We start from the raw sequence: 27,749 nt of genomic DNA, 5'->3' as shown, positions 1-27,749 counted from the left end.
CATATGCTAACTCTGACATCACCACATGAGTCACACTAGGGCATCATCCTGAAACAGTGCATGGTAATAGCTCAAGGAAATTTCAGGGAGAGTGTGTTCTGCTTCTGTTGATTCTTGATTCCAAAGCTTTTGGGTGTGACAAGTCTTAGAAACATTGCAAAGGTTTGATTTGAAAAGGCTTTTTTTTAATCTGAACATCACCACTGCTTTTTTGTGACTGTACGCTGGTAACAACAGCTGATGCTGTTTGTGTTATATTGCCATCTATATGGAAGGTTGTGCAACACTTTCCATTTTAAGACTGTTTCAGTTGCTTATTATGTTGCCAACATTCAGCTGTTTGGGCTGAAATTTTCCATGCTGGGCGTCTCCTTCAGGGTGAATTTCTTGGGAAAGTTTCAATAAGAATACTTGACCCATTCCAGGGAATGAGAGGAAGGGGAAATACTATATTTTGCTCATGTTTATTAAAGTTGCTGCAAGCACTTGATTCAGAAATCATTGCACTTAGGGACATGAATTACTAGGAGGATGAAAGAGCAAGGAAAGAAAAAATGGGAGTAGAAGAGGTTTTTTTCTAAGGAGTGGGCTCCTCCCTGATGTTATGAACCATCTGCAGCAAAGCACACAAACCTCATGCTTTTCAAAACAGGATCAATGAATGACTGGGAACTGAATTATTCTTGCTTCACTGCACCGATGTGGTATATTGGATTTGGAGAGAGAGGCTTATGAAGTGTAAACACCATCCCATGCAACAGGGAAGACAACAAAAATTGTGTAGTGGTGGGACTGGAGGGGCAGAGTTATGCAGTTAAGGGCTGAAAATAGCAGAGGTAGATTTGCTCAGCAAGGAGATGGATGTGAAGACGGTGAGAGAGACTATTAAGCAAGGGGATGGGGTTTAACCTAAGTGGCCTTACAGCAGCCTTTGTTGGTTACAGTTCATTTTCTCTTTCCCACACATCTTGTGCATTTAAATGAGGCAGGGAAAATTGTATGCAATCATGTAATTTAGAGACCAGTATTCAACCTTAATTCCAGCATGTTTCATTTCTGAGCACTTGATGTTGCAACCATAATGTACTTTCAACATGAAAATTAAAGCCTTTGTTGGAAATGTCATTCTATACCCATCATTAAGATGCTTATATTGTAAGCTTTGAAGAACACCACATAGTTAGGTACAAGTATAATACTGTATCTCAATTAAAATACCGAAAAATGCTTTACTTTAATCGATTTAGACAAGTTTTCATTTCAAAACCATATCACTGCCAGTGTCTCAGCAAACTTATTTTGGGGAGTATTTGGATCTGAAAATTCCATACTTGAGGTATCAGGAACTGAACTTCTCAACAGACTGCCTTCTATTTCTCTCAGGTTCGCTGTGTAGACAACAAATGATGTTTTGGAATATTATCCATCGTGCTTAGCCCAAAAGGGAATGAGTTAAAAGGACAGGGAGAAGTTTCAGCTATAACTTCAAATTCTGCTATTTTTTATGGGCTTCAACCAGACTGGTTATACCTCAATATTATTTTAACATTGTTATTTGTGGCTGAGCTTATTAAATAGCAGTGTTTATGCTGCTGCTTTTAATATCTCACAGTTGAGGTTATCTTCCAAGTTTTCAAGGATTTATAATGCTGCCATAACATTTTCTTAAGGAATAAGGCTTCCCATACAGAAGCAAGCATACAGCGTAGTACAAATTCCAATAACAGGGAATTAGACGTTTCCTAGTTAAAGGAAAGCAAATGTGTACTGAATGCCCATTTTTTTAAGATCTTTTTACTACTTTTCTTCTTGAGTGAGATTTAGACTTCTGTTTGGGGACTGTTTTGTCAGTAATATCTGCACACTTGTTTAGAAAAGAGAAATTTAAAACAGAACTGTTACTATGGATATCTGCTTTTTAAATATTAACTTCATAAAAATGCCATATCCGGATTTGACATGATGTATGGTCTCTGTTCAAAGAAGATAAGCTGTCATGTCATATACCTGTTTATTAATGCCTGCAGATTGTGTGTTGATGTTATGTATCATGGCAAAGATCCACTTATTAATGCCTTCGTGGTATGGATGAACAGGATGCATCTTTATAGCTCTAATGGTACTTAAAATTTTATGCCACAGGTTTTTGACCCTGTGTTTAAAGTACACAAACCTGTCTTGAAAAAGAGCTGGTTTTTTGATATCTAAGCCAAAGGGATTTTTTGTGTTTGGAATAGCTGCCTAAAGCCCCAGTTTTTTCTTTCTCTTTTCCCTATCCACCCCTACTGTTCCACAAGAGCTGTTTTTTCTCAGAGGTCTCTCCATAAGTGCAGTCAGGTTTGGACTCAACAGCCATTTGAATCTACCCAGCTTCTACCCAAACAGCACATGTTGTGAGCAGTCACAAAATGTCAGGTTTCTATGAAACGTAAACAAAAATAGTGATTCATATTATTTAAAATGTTGGTCGGGGCCCAGAAAAGAAACTGGACTGTCTTACAGCACCATGTTGCGGATGCTGTGACAGATATTATATATTGCTGTGAGACCCAATGTGACCTGGTGGTCATGTTCAGTGCAGTTGCTGGGGTGGGGTGGTCTACAGAACCAGTTTGTCCAGCCAGCCAGTGGCCTGGTCCTTCATATATAAGGTGAGGATATAAACTGCAGGCCAGATGATTGGTGTGGCAGTATTCCGTCTGCCTCCCTGTCCTCATGGTCTGCTGCTCTTCCTCGGGAGCTAAAGGTGGATCTCCTAGTCCTCTCTTGGATTCTGGACATGTGGCAAGATTTGCTTCCATGTTTTCTCATAGTATAAGCGACATGAAGACACACAACAGGCAGTTCAGTCGCATAGCAAATACAGTTGCTGCATGACAAGAAATTTGGTAGAGTGATGGGTTGGCCCTGGCTAGCAGCCAGATACCCACACAGTTGCTTGTTCACTCACTACTACACCCCTGGCCCAAGGAAGATGGGGGAGAAAATAGGAGCAGAAGCAAGAAAACTCATGGGCTGAAATAAAGGGAATCACTTACCAAGTACTGCCATGGGCAAAACAGACTCGACCTAGGTAATTTAACTTAATTTATTGCCAGCTAGCATAAATATTTAATTACTGATTTGGGTATTGGTTATTGGGAAACAAAATTAAAACCCTAAAACCCTTAGGGTGAAAAAAGCCACCTTTCCTCCCTCTTTTCCAGGCTTATTTCATTCTAGACATTTCTCCTCCCCTGCTGCTGCTGCAGCCCACGCTCAGTCCCCTCAGCGAGGCAACGAGTGCTGCAGGGGTTGGGGCCAGGTTATAGCGGTTTCTCTCTGCACGCCCATGGGCTGCAGTTGCCTCCAGCGGTGTACCTGCTCTCCACCATGCAGCATCTCCTACTCATCTGACCTTGTTATTCTCTCCTACCCTCTGTTGTTTCCTCCTCCGTTTCCTCCTCCTCTTTCTCTCCAGCGTTTTCTACCCCTCCTTAAATACATTTTAATTGAGGTTGCACCAGCTCCCCTGATGGGCTCAGCTGTGTCTGGGTGTAACTTAACTTTTTATTCTGTATCACGTGCTAGTGTGTATTGTTTTATTCACTGACAGGTGTAGTTTGTACTTTAGCATGAAGGACAGAGGACTTGTATGGACAAGGTGATTCACTTTAGCCTATATTCTTAGGAATCCTTCAGGATGGCTGCTTATGCAGGGGAGGGAAAAGGCAAAGGATTAAAACATTGCTTGAACGCTAAGCACAGAGCCGCAGAGATGCTGTTGTGGGGGAATGCTAGTCCTTTCAAGTGAGGGTTAATACAGGTGCCAGCAATAATGCTTTGAATGTCAGCATAATGCAGTACCAGGTGTTCTGGTATAACTCTGTGTAGGCACTTGGAATAAAAGTGGTCTTTTTCACTTCAGGTTTTCTTTTTTGGAAGGAATCAGAATAAAAGTGAAAAATCTATTTTTATTCCAGGTGAGAGAACCAGTGCAAAAACTTGCACTGCTAGAATTACTGCCCTACTGGTGCACACCTTGCATTGTGCTGGTAGAATTCCCTCTCAGCATCCCGCAGAGATGAATGTTGAGTTGCGTTAGGCCTTCAGCAGCACGTGCCAAAGCTCTACAGAGAGACCTCATTTGGTTTTCAAGAGTTGGGAACTTGAGGAATTGCAGTTTAATTAGACATCTTTTATGTCAGGCAACACTGACTAAAATCTTTTTAAAAGCATGTGATTATCCTAAGTTGGAAGTAATGTATATACACAATGTAATTCATACTGTCCCTTTCACCTTCAGATTCGATACATTTGCCTGTAACATTTTTATCCGGTTTAGCTAGTTTTTCACAGAAGGATTGAATGTAGTTACTGTAAAGGTTTGAGTATAGTTATTTCATTATTGTGTGCAATGCTGATCTCTGGTTGGAGTTTAAAAAACTTGTAAGTTTACACATGATGCAAATGTCTAATTTAAGTTCTACTGAAATCAGAAGCAAATGGCCCATATCTTGAACACTGGAATAAAGCTGTTGATGGAGAAGTTTGTATTATTGAAATCTGTGCATTGCAGGGGAACTTGCCGTGGCTGAGTTTGAAGCTTCGTATGGTCACAGAGAGCAAAAAATACTTCACCTAAAGCTTGCGAACAGTGTTTGAAGCCTCTTATCCTCATAATTGTCTTTGTTCTAGATTTATGACTGATGCAGCTCGACGTGAGCAAGAGTCTTTGAAGAAAAAGATTCAGCCAAAACTCTCTTTGACTTTGTCAAGCACAGTGTCCCGTGGGAATGTATCTACTCCACCTCGCCACAGCAGTGGAAGCCTTACTCCTCCAGTCACCCCTCCAATCACCCCCTCCTCTTCATTTCGCAGTAGTACTCCTACAGGTAAGCACCTACAGTTTGGTTTATCTCAAATAAACTAGCAATTTTGCTCATGGCATTTGGAGAACAATAGACCTACTGTGGCATTGAGAAGAAGAGCCACTAAAAATAAAACAGAAAAGCTTTGGGCTCTTTTATTTGCATTTGGTTTGCACTTTGTAAAATGTGTTTGGGCATTTGTTTCCAAACTCCTTGCTAAAGCAGAGAAAGGCACTAACTTTAAAAATCACAGCTGAAATTATTATACAAAGAAACTAACCTTACCAGAAATACCAAATGTGCAAAAGCCCCCCCCCCCGATGTATCAGTAGGAGAGCTCTGCGCATGGTATGGTGCCCGTTTAAGATACAAGTAAAAGTGTTTGAGTGTTTGGGGTCTTCCTCTCCACCCCTCTTTTATTGTGGGGGATTGAGTTCATAGATAACTAAGCAGACAGCCATTTAATGTTTTAGTATTAATGACTAAATGGAAAACTCATAGCGGTCCTTCTGACACTTTCTGGAAGTTCTGAAATGAATTGATTGTTAAGTATGTCCCTGGATATGAAAAAGGGAAGCATGCTGAGAACAGCTAAACGATAAAATCACAATGTAATTCAGAAAATTTTAGAAGATTTTCTTAATTACCTCCTATGTGAAACAAACTGATTCATTTCCTTGACATCTGATAGATGTCAAGGAATTATTGCTTTCTTTTGTTTTAGTTTTTGTAAAACTTCTGAGAAGGCTAATTCATGATGTGGTCAGTAGTATAACTTGGCATTATTTGTCAGGAACATTGGTTAGCGATATACTCTTTGACACATATTCCATCAAATATTAAAGAAAAAAAGCCAGCAGCTATTGAAATACTTTTATTTTTATTGTTTATATGTTTCAAACTTGTCAAAGTTCTCAGAATGTTACTTTACTTGTAGTTAAGAGAATCAGCTTGTTATGGCTAACTGAGTATCTGGGAATCCTGCCTGCCAGGTTATAAATAATACCAGCTTCCACTTTCTGCACCCTCTGTTCCAAGTTCCCCATTGGTGCCCTGTTCCAAAGTCAGGGTTTGTAATAGCCTGGTAGCAAAAACCACATACTCTTTCTTGAAGATTTTTTTTTTTTTTTACTTAACTATCAACTCAGTTGCACTTCAGCAGCCTCAGCCCAGAATTTCCATTTTTGTCATCTTAAAAAGTTTTTCTGAACCTAAAAGAAGCATTGAGGTTTTTCTGATAACTACATAATTTTCCCCAGTTGCTTGGCATAGGATTTTGTCCTCTGCAATGGTTCTAACTTGCATAGATGAGGTGCTCAAGAGTCATGAGGTGGCTGAGTTTCTGTCAGTGCGGTGCCTCAGAGGGAGCCCAGCAGACTCATTTTAGATATGCAGCTCAAGTGTGTGTTATTGGCTGATGCAAATCTTTTTCCCTCAAGTGCAAGTATATATGGCAATTGTCTAGCAAGGTGATAAAACCAAGGACAGTTAGGCAAGATCTGTTTCAGGGAACAATTTAGAGTATGTAAATCATACAGCATTTCGGCCTCGCAGTGCCTACGTTCTCAAGCTCTACAGGCGTACCCTCCACTGCATCCAGTGAGGATGAAGAATATTGCTGTATCCCTTCTCTGCGATCCTGTTTGATTTGTACTCCAAACAAACTCTTGTTAACTTGTCTTGGAATACAGATAAACATGTATGTTGTGGTAACTTAAGAAAACAGAGGCAGTTTCTCCTTAGTTGCCTGAAAGGGTGTCAGCTGGGTTGGTATTAAATATTTGTTATAATCCAAATATAACCGTTATTCTCATCCTCCTGTAGACCTATACTTTGTCAAAAATAAAATGGGGTTGCTCTGACCCAATCTATTAATGAAAAAATCTCAATTCCCATCTCAGATGTTTGATACTTTATTAGGGTACCAAACTTCAGCAGTGTGCCTGGCATCACTGTTACTGCACAAGGTGTAACTCCAAGATGGTGCCGCTTTAGATGCCAGAAAGAAAGCATGCGTTACGGGCTAGCGAGATGGCATACAAGTATATGTGTCCCTCAGCAGAGAGTGTCTGTCCTATATGGCTCTTCGCCTTTTTTGTTTGAGGTGGAAAGCAGGATCTTCACTAATCTTTTGGGTCCCATTTTCTGTGTGCTGTCCTCCCTTTAGGTATGCTGCTTGTCTTAGCTTTCCTAGGTGTGGCTAGTCTTATCTTGGGTGAAGCCAGCAGCTGCCTGAATCCCAGACACCTTTGTGCACGTCCTTACAGCTAGGTCCTGCCGTTTCCTGATCCTGTTAAACTACTGTTGTCACCTTTCAGTAAAGTGTAATTTCATATAATGATCTCTCATTCACGGATTGACCAGACTCGAACCCACTTAGCTTGTGAAATTTGATAAGAAACAGTTCAAGGTGGTTTGGCTGCAGAGAGTGGTTAAGTTTTGCAGTAAAAATCTATGCCAAAAGACTACGGGCCAAATTCGCAGACAGACCTGAGCAGCTTCCAAGCTGACACACATACATGCTGCAAATGTTGCATGCATATGTATAGCACCTTCTTCTGCGTAAATGAGATTATTCATGTAGCGGCAGAAATAATCACCAAAGAAGTGTGCTCTTTAAGGCTCTTCTCAGGTAATGAGGCAGACATGTATTTATCTGCAGACTCTGTATGTGTTAGTCCCCTGAAACGGCCCGTTTGTGGTTTTGGTAGGAAGTAGAAATGCAGCAGTTAATTTTCTGTGCCTCCCTTCTGTTCCCTCAGTGGTGACTGGCATGTGCTCTCTGCTTACATTTGGCTTTTTGTTCCCTCTCCTGTAACAAGTTTTCTCTTCTTCTTGAGACCTGCATCCTCTAATGGTTGCAGAAAGTTCACTTTAAAAATTTGTTCCAGTTTTTGTTTTAACAATAGTGTCTCCTGGGAGACACTGTTTAGTAGGCTTAATGCTCTTGTTAGAGTTTGCAGGCGGGATTTAGCAAAAGAAATGGCTTCCATCAGCAATACAGGCTCCTTAGGGTGATAGGGCAATACGGCTAAGTAGCACCAGCACATAGCTTATTTTGGAAAGATGTTAACAGTCTGCAAACATTGAAATGTCTCTTTATTTAAGGAGTGCTCAATTAAGTCACAAAACTTATGTTGCCTTTATTTTGAAATGTCAATTTTAAACCCACAAAACTAATGAAGTCTAGTTATGGATAGAAATGGGGCTGACATTGCATCTTTAACATACGCTGTTAATTTTTTAAATGTTTTCATACATCTGTGTGGCTCACAGATGAAATTTCTACCCCTGACTTCCTGGCTTTTGAGTGTAAGTCAGAGCATTGATGTTCCTTTGAAAATTAGGATATCTCTTCATACTGGAAAGCTTTAAGAAAGAGTAAGTGATAGTAACTTATTGGTAATTCCTTATCAAAATAACCTGGTCCCAATTTTAGTTACAGAAGTAATTCGTAGTAATGAATCTCAGACTTAAAAATATATTAAAAAAATAAAACTATGCATTGAAGCAGTGCCAAAAATCATCTGAAACCACTGGTTTAGTTTTGTTTGTTTTTTCTTCCATATTTATGACTTTTTTTCCTTTTCCCTTTCCTTTTCCCTTTCCCTTTTTTTCCTTTTCTTTTTTTTTTTTTTTATTATTTTTTTTAAACAATTCCAGGCCTGGTATAGTAAATTTCAGCCTGGAGTGAAGTTTTGGCCTCCTTATAAATCCTAAAGCATGACTTTAATGCTACCAACTGGCTTTTTAATGGCTCAACCCTAAGTCTTGCCCACACCCAAAAAAAATCTAGAATGTTTTAAAACCTCATAATTAGCATTACATTTTGCTGTGAAGAAGCTGGCTCACAGACCTCCTTTCCTGTTTATTTTGATTTTAATAGATTACAAGTTATAACATTTATGCTGGTTTAATAGGTTTATAGACCTACTTACTGCCTGATCGTGTTGGGCAGTGGATGGCAGCCAGTCCTGGCAGCGAGCGTGGAGGATGCTATGGTTGGCTGGAACAGCTGCGGCCGTCTGTCAGTCCTTCCACTTGTAAAGGAGATGAAAGAGCAAAGTTTTCATGGGTGGTCATAGCTGACCCCATGGGAGAATTGGCAAGTCCCATTTTGATTTGCAGCTGTCATTTAAGTAGGTGACTAACTATTGGTTTATCTTATTAATTAGGATAAATGCCTTTCTGGGGAGTCATATTTGTGCAGTCATTTTTGATTGACTGCATTTGAAAGATTTTTACCTTTCCTTAATACGGCAAACTTCCTTGAAATTTCCCCTAACCCAATCTTAATATTTACAAAAGTGACCCCATTTTCTACCTACAGAAATACCTAACTTCTCAATCTTTTTTTCTTTCTAGTAAAACATGAAAGTAATAATTAATTTTAATTTGGAGTAAGAAATACTTTGGATTTCTTCATTACTTACTTAGGATTGACCCTAACCTTTAAGGAATCTAAGATCTAATCAATGATGTTGTAATCAAATATCTCTAAAAAGTCAGTACAGCACTATTTTAATGTCTAAAAAAACTAACAAACTATGAGGCTTTCAAGTTAGTGTTACTGACGTAGAAACCATTAAATTTCCCACCTGAGGACACTATTTGAATGATGATTTAGTAGATGTGTAGTAACTGAGTTTCAGCCAGTTAGAACATATGATGTGAAATGGGCCAATTTTTTTCTGATAAATCATATTAGTGGTGAGCCATGACTTTATATAATATGTGATTGAAAGACAGAAAATGAAATTCAATATCTTTTCAATAAAAAAAAAAATCAGTCTTCAACTAGTGTGTATTTTCAGAGCCTGGTGTAATTAGAAGTAATGTTGATACCATGTGTGACTGCATTCTTAAATAACTACAATGATTTTAAATATATTTGTGTTTGTTGTAGGTTTAGTTAAAAAACTAAAGAGAATCGTGTCCCATTTACATCATTAGGGAATATCTTCTAAGATTGTAATAGTTTATATATAAACTGTTATTCAAGAAAATTAATAGATTCTTATAACTCAAGACTATGAATCTTTTCTCTTATTCAGCTGGATTTTGTTCAGGATTTGAATGCAACTACTGGCAAACCCAAAAAACTTACAGCTTCCTTCTTGTGTTAATGAGTGTTCTTGCCACTGATGAAATAATTTAGAGTTTCATTGTTCCCTCTGTGGGTGACTAATTTACAGGGGTGGAATGTATGTGTATTACAACTAAAGAGCTCCTTTCTCCTCCTGCCAGAGGCAGCTGGGACTCAGAAATTAATCTGTAAGGATCCACCTTGCTTCTGGTTCATTAAGGACTTGTCTGTCGTGGGAGCTTTGATTCTCAGAAGCAAAGCACTGTGTGGCAGTTTATGAATTTTCCCAATAAACCTTGTTATCTCAAGTAATGTTATGTCAGTGACGTGAGATATTGTTCCTATAATTCTGCCCTATAGCACTTGCCTTCATGGATGACTCATGAAGGAATCCCAATGGCCTCCTCGAATCTGTTCCCTTTTCTTTTTTAAGAATGCAAAAGTTGAAAGAAAACCACCCATTGTTTGCTGGTAAAAGCAATCAAAAATACAATGGTAACCAGCCATTGGAATTAGGCATTGAAACAGAGTAACAGGCATGCTGGAAACTAATATGGTTTAGATTCCAAATGTGTGTTTAATTTTTGTTACTTTAAGTTGTTTAAAAAATGCATTGTCTTGTAATGCAAAAGCTCATTCCTTTTCGTAGGTATCAAAGCAGCTAACATTTCAGTACAGTTTCCATATGTTATGCTTTCAACAATGAAGTAATCATATGGCAGAGACAGCTGTTTTGCAGAGTGTTTTAACAGCACGTTAAACAGAAACCAGCAAGAAAAAGAGATCTGCTCACCTAAGCGACTTAGTAAGTTTAAAGTGGACAGTAGAAATGTCAAATAACAGGGTTCCGTCCCCACCCCCAAATGCACTGAGGAATGAGGAGTTACGTGCTCAAACTGTTTTTGTTTATGGATGCGCTATTAATACATAGCCAAATTAATCTGAGTTTGTAGCAGAACTGCTATTTACATATTTGGCTTCTGTCAGCAGGTGGCATTTTTGAACTCCATATTAGGTTGAATCACAGTAGACTGTGAACCATTAAAATCACTATTAATTTTATAATCATCTGCAACAGCTTGGGGGTGCAATGCAGATTGGCTCAATACTGCTACAGCTAGAGAGAGCTCGCTGGTTTGAGGTGGACTTTTTTTTTAAGGATAGAGCACAGCAAAAGATGATTTGATTAAGATTTTAAAGATGCTTGAAATTAGACTTTGGAGTCAGGACAAGTCAGTGGAAACAAGTACACATTACTGGCTTTTTGAAAATCGTGCTACAGGTTCAGGTCACGTGCTTAAGCACATGATTAATGTTAAGCACCTAATACTGAGGAGGTGAATGCCTGACTTTGAGCACATAACAAGCATTTTGTCAGACTGGAATGAAGTACTCTGCACTTGCAGAGTTGCAAGCTCAAGAATTCACGTATGTACAAAAGCCTAACTTCAGCCATTCACTTAAAAAACTCTTCACCCGTATTAGTGTATTGTAAATGCTCAGGTTTAATTATTACACCTTATGTTAATGTAGTGTAGTATCATGCAGATGTAATTGAAAAAATAATGAAAAGTAGAAATATGAGATCAAATCCCAGGGCTCTTATATTAAAGAGTTGCTGAGAAATGGGCTGAGAGTGCTACATTTTTGTGTGTTTGACTTATGGGGTGTCTTGCATAGTAAAGCACAAATCAACCAAGTTCTACTGCAGCTTGAAAAAACACTTTCAGATGTCTGAGGAACCATCTCAGTAGTTGTTCAGATTGGCAGAAATTTCTGCTTGCTTAATTGCCTGTTCAGAGACTGAAGAACTTGTATGCTATGTTTTTATTAAAAATTAGAGACATAGACCCACTCTTGTATAAACAGTATGGGCAAAAAACTAAGCCATACTTCTCAAAATGAAGACCAAATTCTGTTCTCCAACATAATGGAAGTTTGTCTGAATGCATTCAATATTTCAGGCCTGCAAGGTACGATAAAATCTGTGATAAAATACTTGAGGCAACTGTATTGTGGTCTGTGGCAAAAGTTTCCTCTGAGGGACTTCACTGGTGCCAGGATTTCACATTTCTGTGCAGATGACGAAAGAGAACTTTCTTTATAATTATTGGAGCCAACATGGTTCCATCTAATTGCAGGTTTGGGGGCCTATATTAATCCTGCATGCTAATTAATATATACCTATGTTTGCCCAGCATTTAGCAGTCTGAGGCACCTATTGTAACAGAGCCTTATGGGTGTTCTTGTAAAAAATAAATACATAAATAATAATCAAAAAAATAATGAATGGCATTGTACAAAACAGTTGATCAACATATGACTTAACTAGAATGTACGTGTGTGCTTAGACATGGTATGAGACTTTAACGCGAGCTTTTGGCTGGGGTTGTGGCTGAGCATGAATAATGCATAAAATCTGTGGTAGTTTCTAGTTTCTGCCTTAAGGAATAAAGCTATAGTAGAAGGTTTCCAATAACAATGAAAATAATAAGTAAAAGTGCAATTATTTCCTCTAGCGGTTTTCTTAGCGCAGGTGGGATTTGTTCCCAGCAACAGCTAAAAGATGTTAATTTTTCAGCACTAGATGCCCCATTCCTGTTCTAGGGAGCCAGGCTTTGACCTGGTACGTATTCGACTCTTTCCTCTAGTAATCCAGAGTGAAAAATGCTCAAGTGCTTGTCACTGTGCTTGACTAAGTGCTTCTGAAATAGATCTCTTTTTCTACCGGTCATCTGCTCTCAGGTGGCTGTCCAGCTTCCGTAGAGAAGCAAGAGTATGTATTCCGTTGGTTACTCGCTGCCAAACCCAACCCAACCAAAAGACTTACGTTCCCAGAAGATACTGAAACTTAAGTTTGGAGGATCTTTGGAGCCAAGATGATCATGGTATTGCATGCGCAACAACCGTGCTGTTGTGTCATCTTGGGCGTGACTGCACGACAAATAATAATTACTAACTTAAAGCCTCAATCGAGCGGTTTGAAATTATCACGAAGACCAGGAACATTATCTTAGTCAAACCTGCACAAACTGGTGGCTCCAAGTACACCTAGACTGTATGGAAGGAACTGTATCTCGATGTCCCAAAGCAGCTGGAGGTCTCTTCTGCCGAGGGACCACTGCCAGGCTGCTGGAACTCTTGTTGCCTGTTTTCTTGATCAGTTCTGTGGAATTCTGATAATGCAGTGGCAATAACTTCCAGCAATGGACCAGTTTCTCATCGTTACTTTTGGAGATAAACAATAACATCCTGTAGGAGCATGGAGGGGGCTGTAGCCCCTCAGTGTTGCTGAGGGTCAGGAGGGAAAGTGGCATAGATGTGCAGAAAGGGAAGGGGAGAGAGATTTTGCCTTAGAGATCTAAACAGGACAAGTGTTTACAGACAGAACTTTTCTGTTTAAGTTTTTTCATTTTCATTTTCAATCTACCAAAGAGTATCTTGATCTTTATCCTTTGTAGCATTTTGTTACATGCCATTTATTGAAATCTAGCTGTGTGATTACATGGCTACCTGCTCTGCAGTTTGGCTGGACCCCAGGTGCAGGGCAAGGGTTGCCCTAGGCTTGACGGCTGGATCTCTTGCAAGGGAGGCCATGGTGCCCTTCTTTTGTCCGCTAGGCAAAACTGGAGTCTTTAAGGACTCCGCAAACCCCAGCCCCCATTTGCCTTATGGGGGTTACCTGGTTTGTTTTACAATAGGTTTGAGACTCACCAAAGTCTCTCACCTCTTCCAGGTGCAGGTGGGCCAGGTGAGAGAGGAGGGTCAGTTAAGTGTTTGCAGGGAGCACAGGGGCCCCAAGAGAGCATGACACTGGTTCTTTCAAAGTCCTGAGCTTTGGGGTATGGATCCTGGAGTATTTCTGCAGGGCTGTACTAGACAAGTCAACACATCCCATGAGCATCTTACTTTTCCAGACATTGGGGATTCCCACTGATTCAAAGCTTAACTTTGTAAAGACAGAGCAAAATGATAGGGATTCTCGTGTAACTAACCTCATCTATGGTTTTCACGAGGGCACGTATTATGATAACCTCCCCTTTTTTTAATTCCATCCTAAAATAACCTAAGTACAAGAAGGCCCATACTACATTCACAAAATGAAATTATTTAACAGTGGTGTTTACAACAATTGAAATTACTTTTGAAGTTAAAAGGCCATTTTTAAGTGTATATAGAGGAAAGTAAGATTGAAGTGAAGATAGCTGATGGGGGAAAATAGGGCTGTACTGTGGCAGGAAATACGTGAAGGCTTTTGGGTTTTTTTATTCACAATTGTTCTCATAGCTTCTCTCTGCATTTTCTATGTTTCTTTCTTTTCCTGCCTTATGGGTGCATTTCCCTTATAATTCTGTTCAATTTCTCATTTGCTTCTTAACTTGGCAGTAAAAATGTGTTGAGCCCAGTTTGCAGTAAAAATATGTTCTAGGAAGATTGACTCAATTGTCAGATTCTGTGCTTTCCAGTAGAACTCTGAATCTTGCCAGAGGAGAAGGCACATCAAAAATTTAACATTGCATCTTAATTACCTCATCACACTCACTACAGGTAGCTTTACATGTAACACCCTCTTTGTTGTACTTCATCTTCCCAGCCCCTTCAGAGCATTCTTGTTTGATACAGACATAAATTGCACTGGCAATTGTAAAGCTACTGTGCTGTAGGATTGTATTTTAGTTGCACATACCTGTAATTAATTGTATGGGAATTTTCACAGTATTCTCCCCAAGGAACAATTTCATTGAAAAGTAACAGAGTTGTCTAGACTATAGCAACTCATAAAATCATCACTAGTTTTGGGGTTTGAGCTACAAAGCAGCAATAGAAACATGGCTTGTAGATTTAAAGTACTTCCAAGCACAGGAACTGTTTTATAATCCCCATCGTAGTAGTCTAACCTGGCAAACTTTTTAACAGGGTGGAGAACAAAAAATGTACAATAAGCTTAAAGTAAAGATTATCTCTGTGCTAATTTGTGATAGCTTTTTTTGGTGCAGAACCACACCCACTGTACATAGACCTTTCTTCCCCCAAATATGTAGAAGAATACACATTTTGTAGAAAGCGCATTGTGCCTGCCTTTCACAGCTTGTGGCATAAAAGGTTTAACGTAGGAACAGCATGACAGTCAAAAAGGAGCTTCAGTGGTTCTGGGTAACAATGACTGCGTTTGTGTTTGTGTGTTTATTCTGCAAAGGCCAACTGGTGCAACAATTATTTTTTTTTACTATTTAGCTTTAAAGTAATCTGCTAAATTACCTAGAAAATTACTAATTGAAAGCACAGATTTTTTCAGAAAGTTGGAAACTGTAGTTGGGCACATGGAAATTTTACGTGCTTATTTATATCACGTATATGTATGTGCACGTGTGTGTGTGTATACATATGTATATATAAAATACTACACTGCAAGATTTAACAGGATTTGTACCATTGTAGTGCCCTGAGAACTGAAAAAATTGCTCTAGCTGTACGAGTGCTGTATGTCTGCATACTGAAAGCAGTTACGGTTTTCAACGAGTTTTTATAGTGCCTAGCATTGAAAAAGCATACTTACTTCGGCCAGAACTTCAGTGTACTGAAGATGGTGAAACTTAAGCAAATGTTCGAGTTTTCCTTGCATTGTAGCCAAAGCAAATCCAAAGTAGAAAAAAGCAAAGACTAACATACCATTTCATACTCAATGACTTCAAACACAGAGAGGTTTATTTCACAGGGGAAGCTGTGTGAGTCCATATGAGCCAGTCAATGACCATCAAAATGATGTAAAATTATAGGGAAAACAGGGTGGTTTGTAGCTTTTGCGTATTACCAAGTGAACTAAAGGCTATGAAACATTTGCCAACCCCCAAAACTACATATTCTCTTGTCTGTTTAGTACTTGTGGCCTGGCAGGTGAAAGACATCATCCTAGTTCTTGCTGAAGATGAAGGCTGGTGCTTTGTCCGTGCTAGCATAGGGTCCCTCTTGTAAGGTTTTTCCGTGTATAGTCAGACAGCATCGTTCATGGCAGTTTCTGAGCACTTCTGCCTCTAATGCCAAAGGATACAAGAAGCCAAGGAGCAATGGAAAATAACAACTTGAAAAGTACTTTCATTTCAACCTCAGCCCAGTGATAATACCATCTGAAACACTGAAACAACTCACACCTGCTAACATATGTTTTATGTACCTGATTGAAACAGTGATAGCCTCAAAGAAAGGTCTGTGACAGCAGACCCGGCACAGTGCGGATTTTATTTTATCAGTGTCTTTTAAAAAAAATAATAAAGGAAACACGACGCCCCACTGAATGCGTTCTTATGTTTGGGTGTTAAAAATGCATTTCGTTCTCATAAACACAAAGTAGGACTAATTAAAAAACATAACTGATCTTTTGTGTAGATTTTTTGTGTAGGCAGGATGACAAAAGCCTTGATTCTGGCTCAGAATAGGCCAGTATATAAAAAAACTAAAATTGGCATTTTAGTCCTTACTGAGTAATTCTGAGTATTGTCATTAGGACTATCTTTCAAATTATACTGATGGAGTTTCTTAAACCTAGATGCTCAGAGCATTTAAAAGCAGGTAGAGAGAAGTGGTAGGTATGTTTTTGTGCAAAATAAATCCTCCAACCCATCAGTGCGTCAAAGTAGAGAATCTGCCATTGCCTCCATCGTTGCTGGTCAGGGGTTTGTAACCCTCCTGGGGCTCATAAGCATGAAATCCCCTCAGCCCAAAGCTGCTGAAAGAGCACTGAGCTGCCCTGGGTCTCTGGAGCTCTGCTGCACCCTGGTCCTCCATGGGCAGCTGCCACAGGATCCCTTTGGTGTGCTTCAGCCCATTCACACGTGAGGGTCTAAGGTCCAGCCCAGGAGCATCCTGGAAATCCCCACGTTTTAATTCAGCTGAATCCTGCTGAAATCAGTGGTGCTCTTCGTGTGGGGGATGCTGCCTGCACAGTGATAGCTGCACAGTGCCTGGGACTGGAGCCTGGTCCTAGCTCGGTGCATCCTTGCTGGCATTCTGCGCTGATTAAGGCAGAGCGCCCAGCAGTCGCGGTGGGTAAGGACTGTGTGCATTAGCAGTTTTATGGCCTGTATGTAAGTGGCTCAATAGCTTTTGTACAGCTGTAAAGCATGTTCAACCCAATGGTATAAAACACATCTCAAATGTATTTTCGTAGCTTCATAAACCGTAGTTCATTTATGTAGGTACTTTTTATTGTAATCCTTTATCTTAAACAGGAAGCTGTTTCCTGATACCATTTCTATTTTTGTCGTCTTCTTTATGAAAAAAGGGATAAAGAAGAGAAAAGAAAAACTACCTTTTTCTTATGTGCACCAAGAGAGTCCTTGAGTACAGTAATTGTGCCCTTAACTTGTATTTTTGTATTTCTAACCTCAGAATGCAGGGCTAGCAACTAAAAAGCCAAAATAACATTAATTATGACTGTTCTTCGCTGTGGTTTTTGGAGTATAAGTTTGTAACAGATGTTTGGGGGGAGAAGAAGGGGGAGGAAGGATGGATTGTTTCTTTTTCTCAGCCCCAACTGGTTTTAATTCTTTCTTGAACATTTTGAGAATATCTTTAAACATTTGCCAGAGTTCAATTAACATCCTGTGACTGAAGGTGGAAAATGTCCTACTTTGTTTTTCTTCAAACATATACCTGCTCTTGCTGCTCATGCCAAAGCCAGAGAAAGAAAGGATTCCAGCTGGCATAGGTTTTATTACTGTTACATTAATTTGCAGGTTAAGCCTCCAGTGGGGAGGGGTCTGCTGGATTGATTTATTTATTTACTTTTTTTATTTTTGTGATTTTAAGAAAGTGCTGTGTAAAACATTGCCATTTAATTGCAGGAAGGTTTTTCTCTTTTTTGGTGAGCATTTAACAGCTTATTGTTTACATGGAGTTGTAGAAACCTAGTTTTAAAATATGTTTAAAGTAGAGATTGTGTTCTTGGGTTTATCATGTTTTTCCTGTACTACATATAAACAGAAGATTGTACATTATTGAAAGCCCTTTTTTGTGGAAAACAGGATTGGGGAAAAAAGTTTATATAAGAATGCAAAATAACTTCCCGAGACTATTGGCGCAGTGTGACCATAAAACCTCAACAGCACATTGTGCAGTGACATTATAACAATTTGCTTTAGCACCTCTGCAGCGTTCTCAGAAAGTCCTGTTCTACAAAACACATGCCGTGGTATCAGTTGACTGTTTTTTTCCAGAGTCAGTTCTTTACATGCATGTTTTTGTGATTAGTTGCTGTTTTGCAAGTAAAGTAATTGGAAGTGGCAATTTTTTTTTTTCTTATTTGGCTTATTACATTTTTTTATTTGCATACATTTATACATTCAATAAGTTGTAACATATCTGCTTATATAGGTGTGCAGGCGCCTTTTAGTGGATTTATAATCTCTGGGTTGGGATTTTCTGTGCCTTAGTTTTAAAGACTGTTCTTTCCTATACCGATATGAAGATACGGGTACATCAAAATAGGAAATGGCATACAATTGCTGCTAAGGCCAGATGAGAGTCCAGCTGCTCTACCAACCCCTGTATTGGCTCTGGAGGACTACTTTTTTAAACCTGAGCGTTACTAGTTTTGTTTCTCTTGTAGCCCAAGACGGAGAGCAGACCTCACGTGTAAGTAGTTCCCAATTTTTCTGACAGTGCGTAAGAATATATAATACTAATGTTATACTAATAGTACTTTAAATAAAAACCTTTATGTATATTTTGTACCTTTATCATTTTAGCCTTTTACCACCAGGATTTTAGGGTCATTTCCCATATAGGCTAGCTCAGCTGCAATCATTCTATACCAAAATACAGTATATTCAGTTCTGCGTTTTACCTATAGGATCTGAAACATCTGTGTGCTTTCCAAAGTGTAATTGAATATATTTTCAGTCACTTAAAATTCTTCATGTGCTTACATTGAGCATTGAAACGAAAACTAAAGGTGATTTGAAACGTTGGACTTGACCTGTCTACCATAGCATTTAAAACACCAACATTATCCGTGGATTGGGTGCATAACTACTTGTGGGTTCATCCTGTTTGAGGTACCACCCTCCAGAACTGCTTTGCAAAGTACCTTTTCACACTGTCTCTGTCACTGTGCAAGTTTCAGTTGCCAGTTGTGTGGTGACTGTGAGAAGGAGTTGAGGGTGTCCAGAAACATCCACCTATATCCTTGCTTGCTTAAATGTTCCCTTCTTTGGTGTAGCAGACCCTACTGGCTGAAAGTTACTCTTCAAATGATGCAAACAAACAAGGAAAAGTATATTTTTTTTTTGGTCTTAACTCATTTTCTCTAGTGCTTTTATAAGTACCTTGTGCATAAAAATAATATTAAAAACCATATTGCCTTTTGTATTTGAATCCATATTCGCAGCATTACATGAGGTACATTTTTAAAATTCTCTTGATGGTTATTCACTAACTGAGCCTTGCTTCATCCAGAGACAATAGAAAATTAGTTCTTCCGAGTAGTGATAGTTCCTAAACAGCTTGTTATTTAGCGCTTGATACTTGGTCTGAGCTAGGGGAGGACTGCAAGGAAGGGTGGTTTCTCCAGAAGATGTTTTTCTGGCCTGATCCTGCTCTGGCTAGTGTCGTAAGGAAGAGTAGGATGGTGGCAATGGCAACGGCTGAAGTGCAAGATGAGGGACGTGAGTGTGTGTAAGAGCAGCCTGGCAGCAACCGCTGCAGACCACACAGCCCGTGGGACCTGCTGTGCAGGGCTCAGCACAAGGCCAAGTCAATAGTAAGTTGCAGTTGCTATTTTGATGGCTCTTTTGTGATCGTGCAGAGGGATGGAGGTCTCTGCCAGCCTTGGCAAGTGCCCGTTTGACAAACCATAACCATCTCAAGCAGCTCCCTCGAGTGACAGCAGAGCTGCCAAGCATGCGGTTGGCTTTGAGAACAGATTTGCCTCTCCTCTTCCAGGAACGAGGTTGAGATACTTACTGGGATAAGAGAGAAAACTTTTAGCTGGGTGTACTTGTGCCTGTTGGCGGAAGGAAGGCTCCAGCCTTCACAGTGGTGAACCTACTGCTGGTGTTACGTAGGTGCTCAATCCAAACCCTGGCATTGCACTTGAAATTGGAAATACCAGTGTGCAGCGCTACACAGTGCTCTGCTTAAACCACTGTGGGGTTTCTTCAGTTGTATTTACATGTACATTTACACCACCTTTGTGGACATGAATGATTAAAGTATTTTTGAAAAGACAAGAAATTAATCAGAATGGACCTTTCAGAAAGGCTGGGAAGTACTTTTTGTCCTCTGAGTTCCCTTTTCCCCCTGCCCCCAAAACAAACAAGCAAGCGAAGGAAAAACCCTGGCTTAGTCTGTTTGGATGATCCAGGGTCTGAAATTTGTTGCCCGAGTAGACATTGTGCCACCCGTACTCAGCTCACAGCCGAGAGTTCTGCTGCAGCTTCTAGACCGGCATAGGAGCCGTGATGTATGTTGTTTAACTGTTTTGTATTTCACTGCCCCTAGCATTTATTTCCTGTGCTTTATACAAAGGAAGAATATTTCATCTTTAACTACTTGATACATCTTTGTATCAGCAATGAGTATCAGCTGTGGGAACGTTCTCCCTGCTGGTGAGCGTGGAGGAGACTGTGTGCGTCAGTGGGCACAGAGGGAAGAAGTTTGACAAATCCATAAATGTGCTTTAGTGTTAGACCAAAATTCACATAATATTAATAATTCACCTTTTTTATCAAGGAAGCTGTCATAGTGTATGGGAATGGAAACTTCATAACATAAAAAGTGCTCTCATAAAACTGTTTCTATGAAATACAAACTGCAAGTCCCGTGCGGGACAAAGTGTGAAACTGAATTTTTATGAGAGATCATTGGAATTACCATGAACTTTTAGTGACACTAGCAATGTTGGTCCCCACTGTAGTAAGCTATTTGCTCATAGTTATTAATTGTATGCTTAAATGTATGCTTTCTGGTCACAAAAATAATTGGCAAGTATGATTTAGGTTTGTTTTTCTTCATGGGAGGAGAAAGGAAGGACTCGTAATGTTCTTGATCAGAGGTCGAGATAGATCATATTCATTGTAATAGCACGCACAGCTTGTGCTGGTTTTAATCAGCTTTGTCTTGTGCACCTGCTAGATTTAAGATTCATTCAAAGTTAAGGGAAAAAATCCTCTGTAGATCTCATGGTGGAATGAATTCAGTCACGCAAAAATCAGAATTTATTTTGGCTGCAGTGGTGTGAATACCAAATAAACCCCAGCAACATAAAAGATAAGGCTCCAGATTTTCAGCAGCGTAGCTGGGATGTTGTCTGTTGTAATTGTCAAATGATTAACTCCGCAAAACGTTTCTCAGCTATTTAAACTACTGACTTCATCTCCTGGAAAAAAGTAGTAGATGGGCATTCAAGAGGTGAGATCTTTGCTGCAGGATTAAGTGATGTTCTTGCTGATTTTGATAGCAAAACTGACTGAAAGAAGTAGAGCAAGTCTTTATGGTACAACTTCGCTTTTCATCACACTAGAAAGACTTGTTACCATGCAGGCAGTAATCATCTTCCCTTTTTGTGCATGTGTTTACTTTTGGCAAGTAAACTGCTGTGTTGCAGGCAGCCTTCTCATTTGTGACGGGTTGTCTTTAAATGCAGCATCAAAATTGAAAGAGAAATAACTTGCCAAAATACTTTGTGACCCGCTATGTTTTCTGTCTTTTCATAACTAGTAATTTGCTGTAGTACCTGGCTCTGATATGTCATGCTGTGCGAGCTGTGTCTGCTTCAAGGCCATCGCCACCAGTGGAGTCCACCTCCTCTTCGAGCATGGAAACTTCCAGGGGGGAACAAACTGCTGGCGTTCTTTCCTTGCCTGTGTTTTCTTTCATTTTTTTTTAAATCTGCTGGGGGCAGCACAGATGAGGTGAACCTTTTGGCAAGGCCAGTGGAGCGAGGAGAGGGGAAATGGCTCTGTGGGCCAGGATTGAGGGAATATTGGATGTGAGGGCGGGCCGATATTAGGAAGACGTTACTGAGTCATTTGGACAATAAAGCAATTTGGACAAGAAAGCAGTGGGTTTAGGTTGGGCTGAGGTAGAACTATATTTGGTCTCTGAATGAAAGCCAGACGGTGAAACTGGATATGGCGAACGGCAGTGAGCTAGCGAAGAGCTGCAGAAGGCGCGTTGCCAGAGGAGAGGGGTGGAGAAGGCTGTTTTCTTGCTGTTGCAGAACGAGTATTTAGTCCAGGTGATACTGTGTATTTGTACACGGCCTTGCTGAAACATTGTGCTTCTCTGTGGGCCTTTCCCCTCTAGATATTTAGACACTTGATCTTAGAGAAATGTGTGGTGTTGAGTTTTGGGGGAGTTTTTTTGTTACTCAGTCTTCTGAAGCCTAATTCTGATATTTTTCCTTCGAGCACTGATGGGCGAATGATCTCTCTGCCTCCAAGCATGACGGCAAACGGTAAAGCCATGAGCACAGGTGCTCAGTGCCCCCGAAGGGCAGCGTGCCCCAGCAGTGTCCTGTTTTCCATGTGCATGGCGATATCCAAGCAGAGATCAGCGAGCCATCTCTCTTTTGGAGCTCTCTTAAAGAGTTATTGCAAATACTTGTCCAGGTCACGCAGTTGTTACGCTCTGGAGCAGCCCATAGGTTAGATGCAAAGGTGGTTGCTTTTTTTTTCCTTTTACGAAATAAATATTAACAATGATTGTTGTGAAATGCTAACCGAGTTTCCAAAAAAAAGAACACAAGCAAGCTATATGTTGATCAAAGTGCACTGCTGTGAGCTTCCCCTTCAGCATACCGCTGGTACCCTGGCAAGCTGCCCCAAGCTGGAGTTGCTGTTCGGACACCTGACGGGTCCAGGGACTCCTGCTCGGCGTGGGAATGGCTTCGCAAAGCCACCGTCCTCAGCCTTACAGTACTTAATTAAAATACCTCATCTAGGGGCTGTTTATTATGGCAGCACCAACCTGTGTGTTGTGCTTTTTGTTTTTTCTCTTCCCCCCCGCCCCCCTCGACCCCCTCTAATGTGTTGCACACAGTCAGTGAGGCACCACATGGGTTGCTGCCCTTAGACATTGACAACCAAGGAAATTAAATTCTGAGGCAGAATCAGTTAAAAGCCTGACTAAAGCAGGGTTGTTTTTTCTATGACAACTGAAACAACATAATTATTTAAAGGATCATTTTTTTATTGCTAATTAATTTTTTCAAGACAGTAAGGTTTTTGCATTTTTTTTTATTCCAGGACCCTCTTAAAAACATGTAGGGATTTTTAATTTATTTTTTTTTAAGAAAGAGCAAGCAATTTAGTTCGGTAGGACTCTGTTAGATAAAAGCACTGATAGACTGCAGTTCCAGCTTTGTTTAAAGTAATATGCCTTTCAGGTGTTTGGTACCATTAGTATTACCGTTTTGTGCAAGAAGAAATATATATTTACATGGTTTTTCACACTTGAAAAAGCTTGTCCTATTTGCAAAATCTGTAGTGATAAGTCTGAATATAAAAACTTAGAATAACGGAGCATTAGCTTATGCTGTTTAAAAAACTATACTAGACAAAATGTTTCATTTTTGTTCAGGTAAGCTAATTAAAAGAAAACCACAGGGATGGTCTGATCTCACAGATGCTTATGCCGGCATTTTGGTCTCTTCTGTCTCTCTCCTTCAGTGAGTCTACCTGCAAGTGAAATACAGACAAAAGTTGTTACACTATTGGGTCTTACTGTACCAAGTTACTAGAAAAATTGAAAGGATGCCCTGAAAGTACGGGAAAACTAATGGAAATGCGTAATTGCAATGATCACCGCCTTTCCCTACTGTTCTGTTTATCTTCTCCCTTACGTGCCATATTGCATATGAAGTTCTATAAAGCACCGATTGTTGTTTTATAAAAGCATTCTCCTTGTTATCACTAAAGGTAGTGATATCTTTAGTAGATGTTGTACGGTCTCAAATGCTGTTTTCTTTGGGAGGACAAAATCCTATTTGGGAGGAAATCACCCCCTCTTTAAGGGGGCTTACAAGGAGGGCAATTATAATGACAGAAATTGTTGGTATCAGTGTTTGGAATTGTTGTATATTTTCTCATCCTAGGAGTGCATACATGTATTTACAATAGGGTTTTCTGTTGCATTTGCTTAAAAAAAAACACCCCACTGAGCTAAAAAGTTTGAAAGGAACAGCTTGAGGAATTTTTTCCATCAAGATACAATCAAGGGCAGGAAATCGTAGAAGCAGAGTTGCGGTTTTGCCTCCATTTTTTTATTAGTTAATTAAACTATAACAACTCTTAACTTCATTTTAGGTTAACTGTTCCTAGAGTTCAGAAATATTTTAAGAGGTCAATAATGCTTTCTTTGGCTTTCACTCATTTGGTGTGGGATAAGGAGTCGCAGTCAGCAGGGCAGAGTTTTCCAGATGTTCTGCAGAGCGTGTGTGCGTGCACTCATGTCGACAGTTGTTGACGGTGGGAAACCATCCATCTTTCCTCATCTGCGCACCACCCTGTACAGATGAAAACCACAGGAAAGAAATGTGGATAGCCTGACATCTGTAAGCGAACTTACAGTGTCTGATTAAAGCTCAGGAACCCTGAGTACTTGCAGCTACCAGTTGACACGCGTTTTTACTCAGTGATGGAGAGGTGCCGAGTCTGAGGGAGAGGACTGGGGGAAGGGGAAGCTGAAGGGAAAAATTTGAAATGATAGGTGTGTACTTTACTTGCAGCAGAAGCAAAAAAACACCAAAGACACCCCACTGTACGTTGCAGCACAGATTTCCTTTATCGTAAAGTCGGGACGTTTCTTTTTTAAAGCGCCATGAGGCATCTGTCTGCATTTTCTTCTCGGTGCGTAGAGCTGCGTAGAGGCATGCACTTAAAGGGCATATAGGGGAAGCAAACAGAGCCATGCAAGTGTCACATAACTGTCTTTAGTAACGGGAGCTATTCCAGCACTGGGAGCCAAATCGTCTTTCAGCAGAAAGGATAAAATTTAGCAGAGCTGGGAAAGGGAAAGAAGAAAGGGGAGGGGAAACACAGCACCACCTCCTGCTGACACCACAGAAGTTTCCCTCGGCTTTCCCTCTCTCCCCCTCTGTGCATATATTTTCTTTTTAATCAGCTGGGGCTCTTCCCTCCCCTGCTTTTTTTTCTTTTTTTTTTCTTTTAACTGTATTTTTATAGTTGGAATTCTGCTTTCCTAATTTCTCTTGTTCCACATTTAACTTCTTCAGAGGATTTCATTAATAGTTATTGCAATTAAAAATAATAAATAAACTCAGCACCAGCTGCTCTAATGGCTGTCATAGCATATCTGGAACATAATGCGGTCTGTTCAGGGCAGCCACACAATGCAATTTATCCCCACACCTGAGGGAATGAATTTCACAACCATAATTGCTACAATATAATTCTTATTAATGTTGTGCTATAATTCCTATTAATTCCAAAGGGCTAGTAAATGCATTAGGACTTGTCAACATATTATTTTACACTGTTTATGATCTGTAGAATTACGCTCTTCAGTATTGTATTGCATAAAGAAAAGCCTTAAAATTAGCTTTAGTTGCAGGGTGGGGGGGACGGGACACAGACCACATTTGCTGTTTGGGCACTGGGAAAGACGGAAGGATCCTGGTGTTTGAGGAGTAATGAAACTGCATTTTAAAATCAGTCCTTTGAACTTTCTGTGCCACGCAGTTAGCAGTTTATGAAGATATATTAATAATGCCTGTCCTGGTTATTAGAAAGAGAACGACTGATGTCTTTATGAAGGAATAAATAACTGCAAGAAAGATAGGTTTATAAAATTAAAAATAACTGTCTTCCAGCAAAGACAAAAGTGGGGAAATTACAAGTCACTGTAACTGATGTAATAAATGCAGAATGTGTTATCTTGCTGTGCTCTTATTTATTCTTGTTTTATCTCACTACCCCGCTCTTCTAGGTAGCGAATATGATGAGGAGGAAGTAGACTATGAAGAATCAGACAGTGATGAGTCCTGGACTACAGAAAGCGCTATCAGCTCTGAAGCTATCCTTAGTTCAATGTGCATGAATGGAGGGGACGAGAAACCATTTGCCTGTCCTGTTCCTGGATGTAAAAAAAGATACAAGGTAAGCAGTAGTGCAGACCTACCTCATGTCCCGCTGGGGGGGGGAGCCTCGAAAATCAGTCTGTACCTTTCTCATTTAATAGACATTTTGCATTTATTTGTGTGGTATTTTAGCAGAGAACACGTTTTAGTCACTGGTTTCCTTTCAAGCACAGCCAGGTTACCAGTTTTACAAAGGATGTAGCCTTTTGCAGCCCTATCTGTCAAGAGAAATTACATAGTGACTCTTTTGCTTTACAAATTTTAACTAGCTTTCTGTTGTTCAGACAAATTAACTGCAGAATGCAGAAGGTACTACCAGCAAAATAATCTCCTGGGTCTCTTTCAGAGACACTAAATAAAAAGCTTATGCCCGTCCGTGCCAGAATGAATTCCTCCGCTTAACTGCTAGAGATGCTGGCTCTGGGTGCCAGACTGTGCCCTGGGTGCTTTTCCTGGTAAAGGTGATGTGCAGGAAATGGTGGTTAACGTCTTGCAAGTCAGAGGTCACCTCAGGAAGGCAGAGCCTTGGAGAAATTCTGGGTCTGAGTCCCTGTGTCTGTCCCCTGCACAGCCGTCAGCGCATCTGCCCTGCGTGCAGGGCTCGCATCCCTCTGTGTGACACACTGGGAAACAATTCCAACCCCTGCCCTTTTAAATACTCTTCATCATGAGAAATTTATGTCTGTTTATGGGGGTGAAACGTCTTTAACTTTGAACCTTGAGCTGGACTGTATAGAACATGCCATGATGTGAGGACAGGAGTGTGGCTTCGCGTGAACCAGTGGAGAGACCGATGAAATTGTATTGAACAGCTTGGACTTCAGTATGGCATTCTATAGTCACTGACATTTGGGAACAGAAATAGCATGTTGGCACAGTTCCTCTAGATCATTTTCTGAAGTTTTTGCATGAAGTACTGGAAAACTCAACCACTGACCTATACCCTAGAAAAAGCAGTAGCGGTTGGGTTGGTTTTGTACTAGTTTTATTTTATGGCTTCTCCTTTAAATAACTGACAAGTAGGGACTTAAAAGAGAACAGTAATATGAAAGAAATATAGGAAGACCAGTAACATTTGAGATAAAACAGTTGTGACAAGAATGAATAAACTGTGCATGAAACCATGTAGTGGATGAAAACGTGTTTCAGTAATGCTGCAGCTGTTCTGGACTGCAGCAGCTCCCATAGCAGCAGATCACAGGACTCGGATTCCTGTACAGATCAGGTAATACTGACAATACTTCCTTAAAACGTGAGCAGGAAAGCAGCGTGCTCAATTCTTAGTGGCATACCAAGTCTTTTTTTGCAGAGCTTAGCCTGGGCTATGTAGTGGTTATTCTCCTCTTCGGTGACAGGGAAAACCGGGCACCATCTCCAGGGGCAGGGCAGAGGGCAGGATGTTTTCGGACTATTTGCGAGCCTTACTTTGCAGATGTACCCGTGTTATTCAGGATTAATACTTCTCTTGCGTGTGGTAGAAGCTGTGCCAGATGAAGGCTGTAGTATAAAAGCTAAATCCCTAGCTCAGGAAGCAAACAAGCCGTGGTGATCGTTAGAAGTCACTGTGCCCACAGGGCATCTATGCGTTGCAGAAAACATGCACTTAATGGCCAAGGCTAGAAGAACCCTGTAATTTGCTATATCCTGTCTGTTCTCTGTTTGACTGCCAGCCCTCTGTCTTTTTATTGCCCAAATAAGCAAGCTGTTTCTGCCTGCC

The 27,749-nt window shown here is 40.2% G+C and overlaps 1 protein-coding gene and 1 long non-coding RNA gene across 2 annotated transcripts in view; one reads left to right on the top strand and one right to left on the bottom strand.

Moving 5' to 3' along the window:
• JAZF1 (JAZF zinc finger 1) overlaps positions 1-27,749 on the top strand; it is a 195,272-nt gene that overhangs the window by 159,791 nt on the left and 7,732 nt on the right. Inside the window, exons 3-4 of the mRNA XM_055805871.1 lie at positions 4,678-4,874; positions 25,882-26,051. Of these exons, the coding sequence (XP_055661846.1) occupies positions 4,678-4,874; positions 25,882-26,051 (367 nt within the window). The remainder of the gene's footprint in view (positions 1-4,677; positions 4,875-25,881; positions 26,052-27,749) is intronic.
• Positions 24,171-24,937, bottom strand: LOC129784571 (uncharacterized). Its single transcript, XR_008747452.1, has 2 exons — positions 24,656-24,937; positions 24,171-24,439 (listed from the first exon to the last, which is right to left on the bottom strand). It is a non-coding gene; the product is annotated as an uncharacterized LOC129784571 (long non-coding RNA).

Source organism: Falco peregrinus, chromosome 5 (assembly GCF_023634155.1).
Source record: "Falco peregrinus isolate bFalPer1 chromosome 5, bFalPer1.pri, whole genome shotgun sequence".
In the NCBI taxonomy this organism is placed as follows: domain Eukaryota; kingdom Metazoa; phylum Chordata; class Aves; order Falconiformes; family Falconidae; genus Falco; species Falco peregrinus.
The sequence above is the reverse complement of the archived record's forward strand: the minus strand, read 5'-3'. Positions and strand labels throughout refer to the sequence as shown.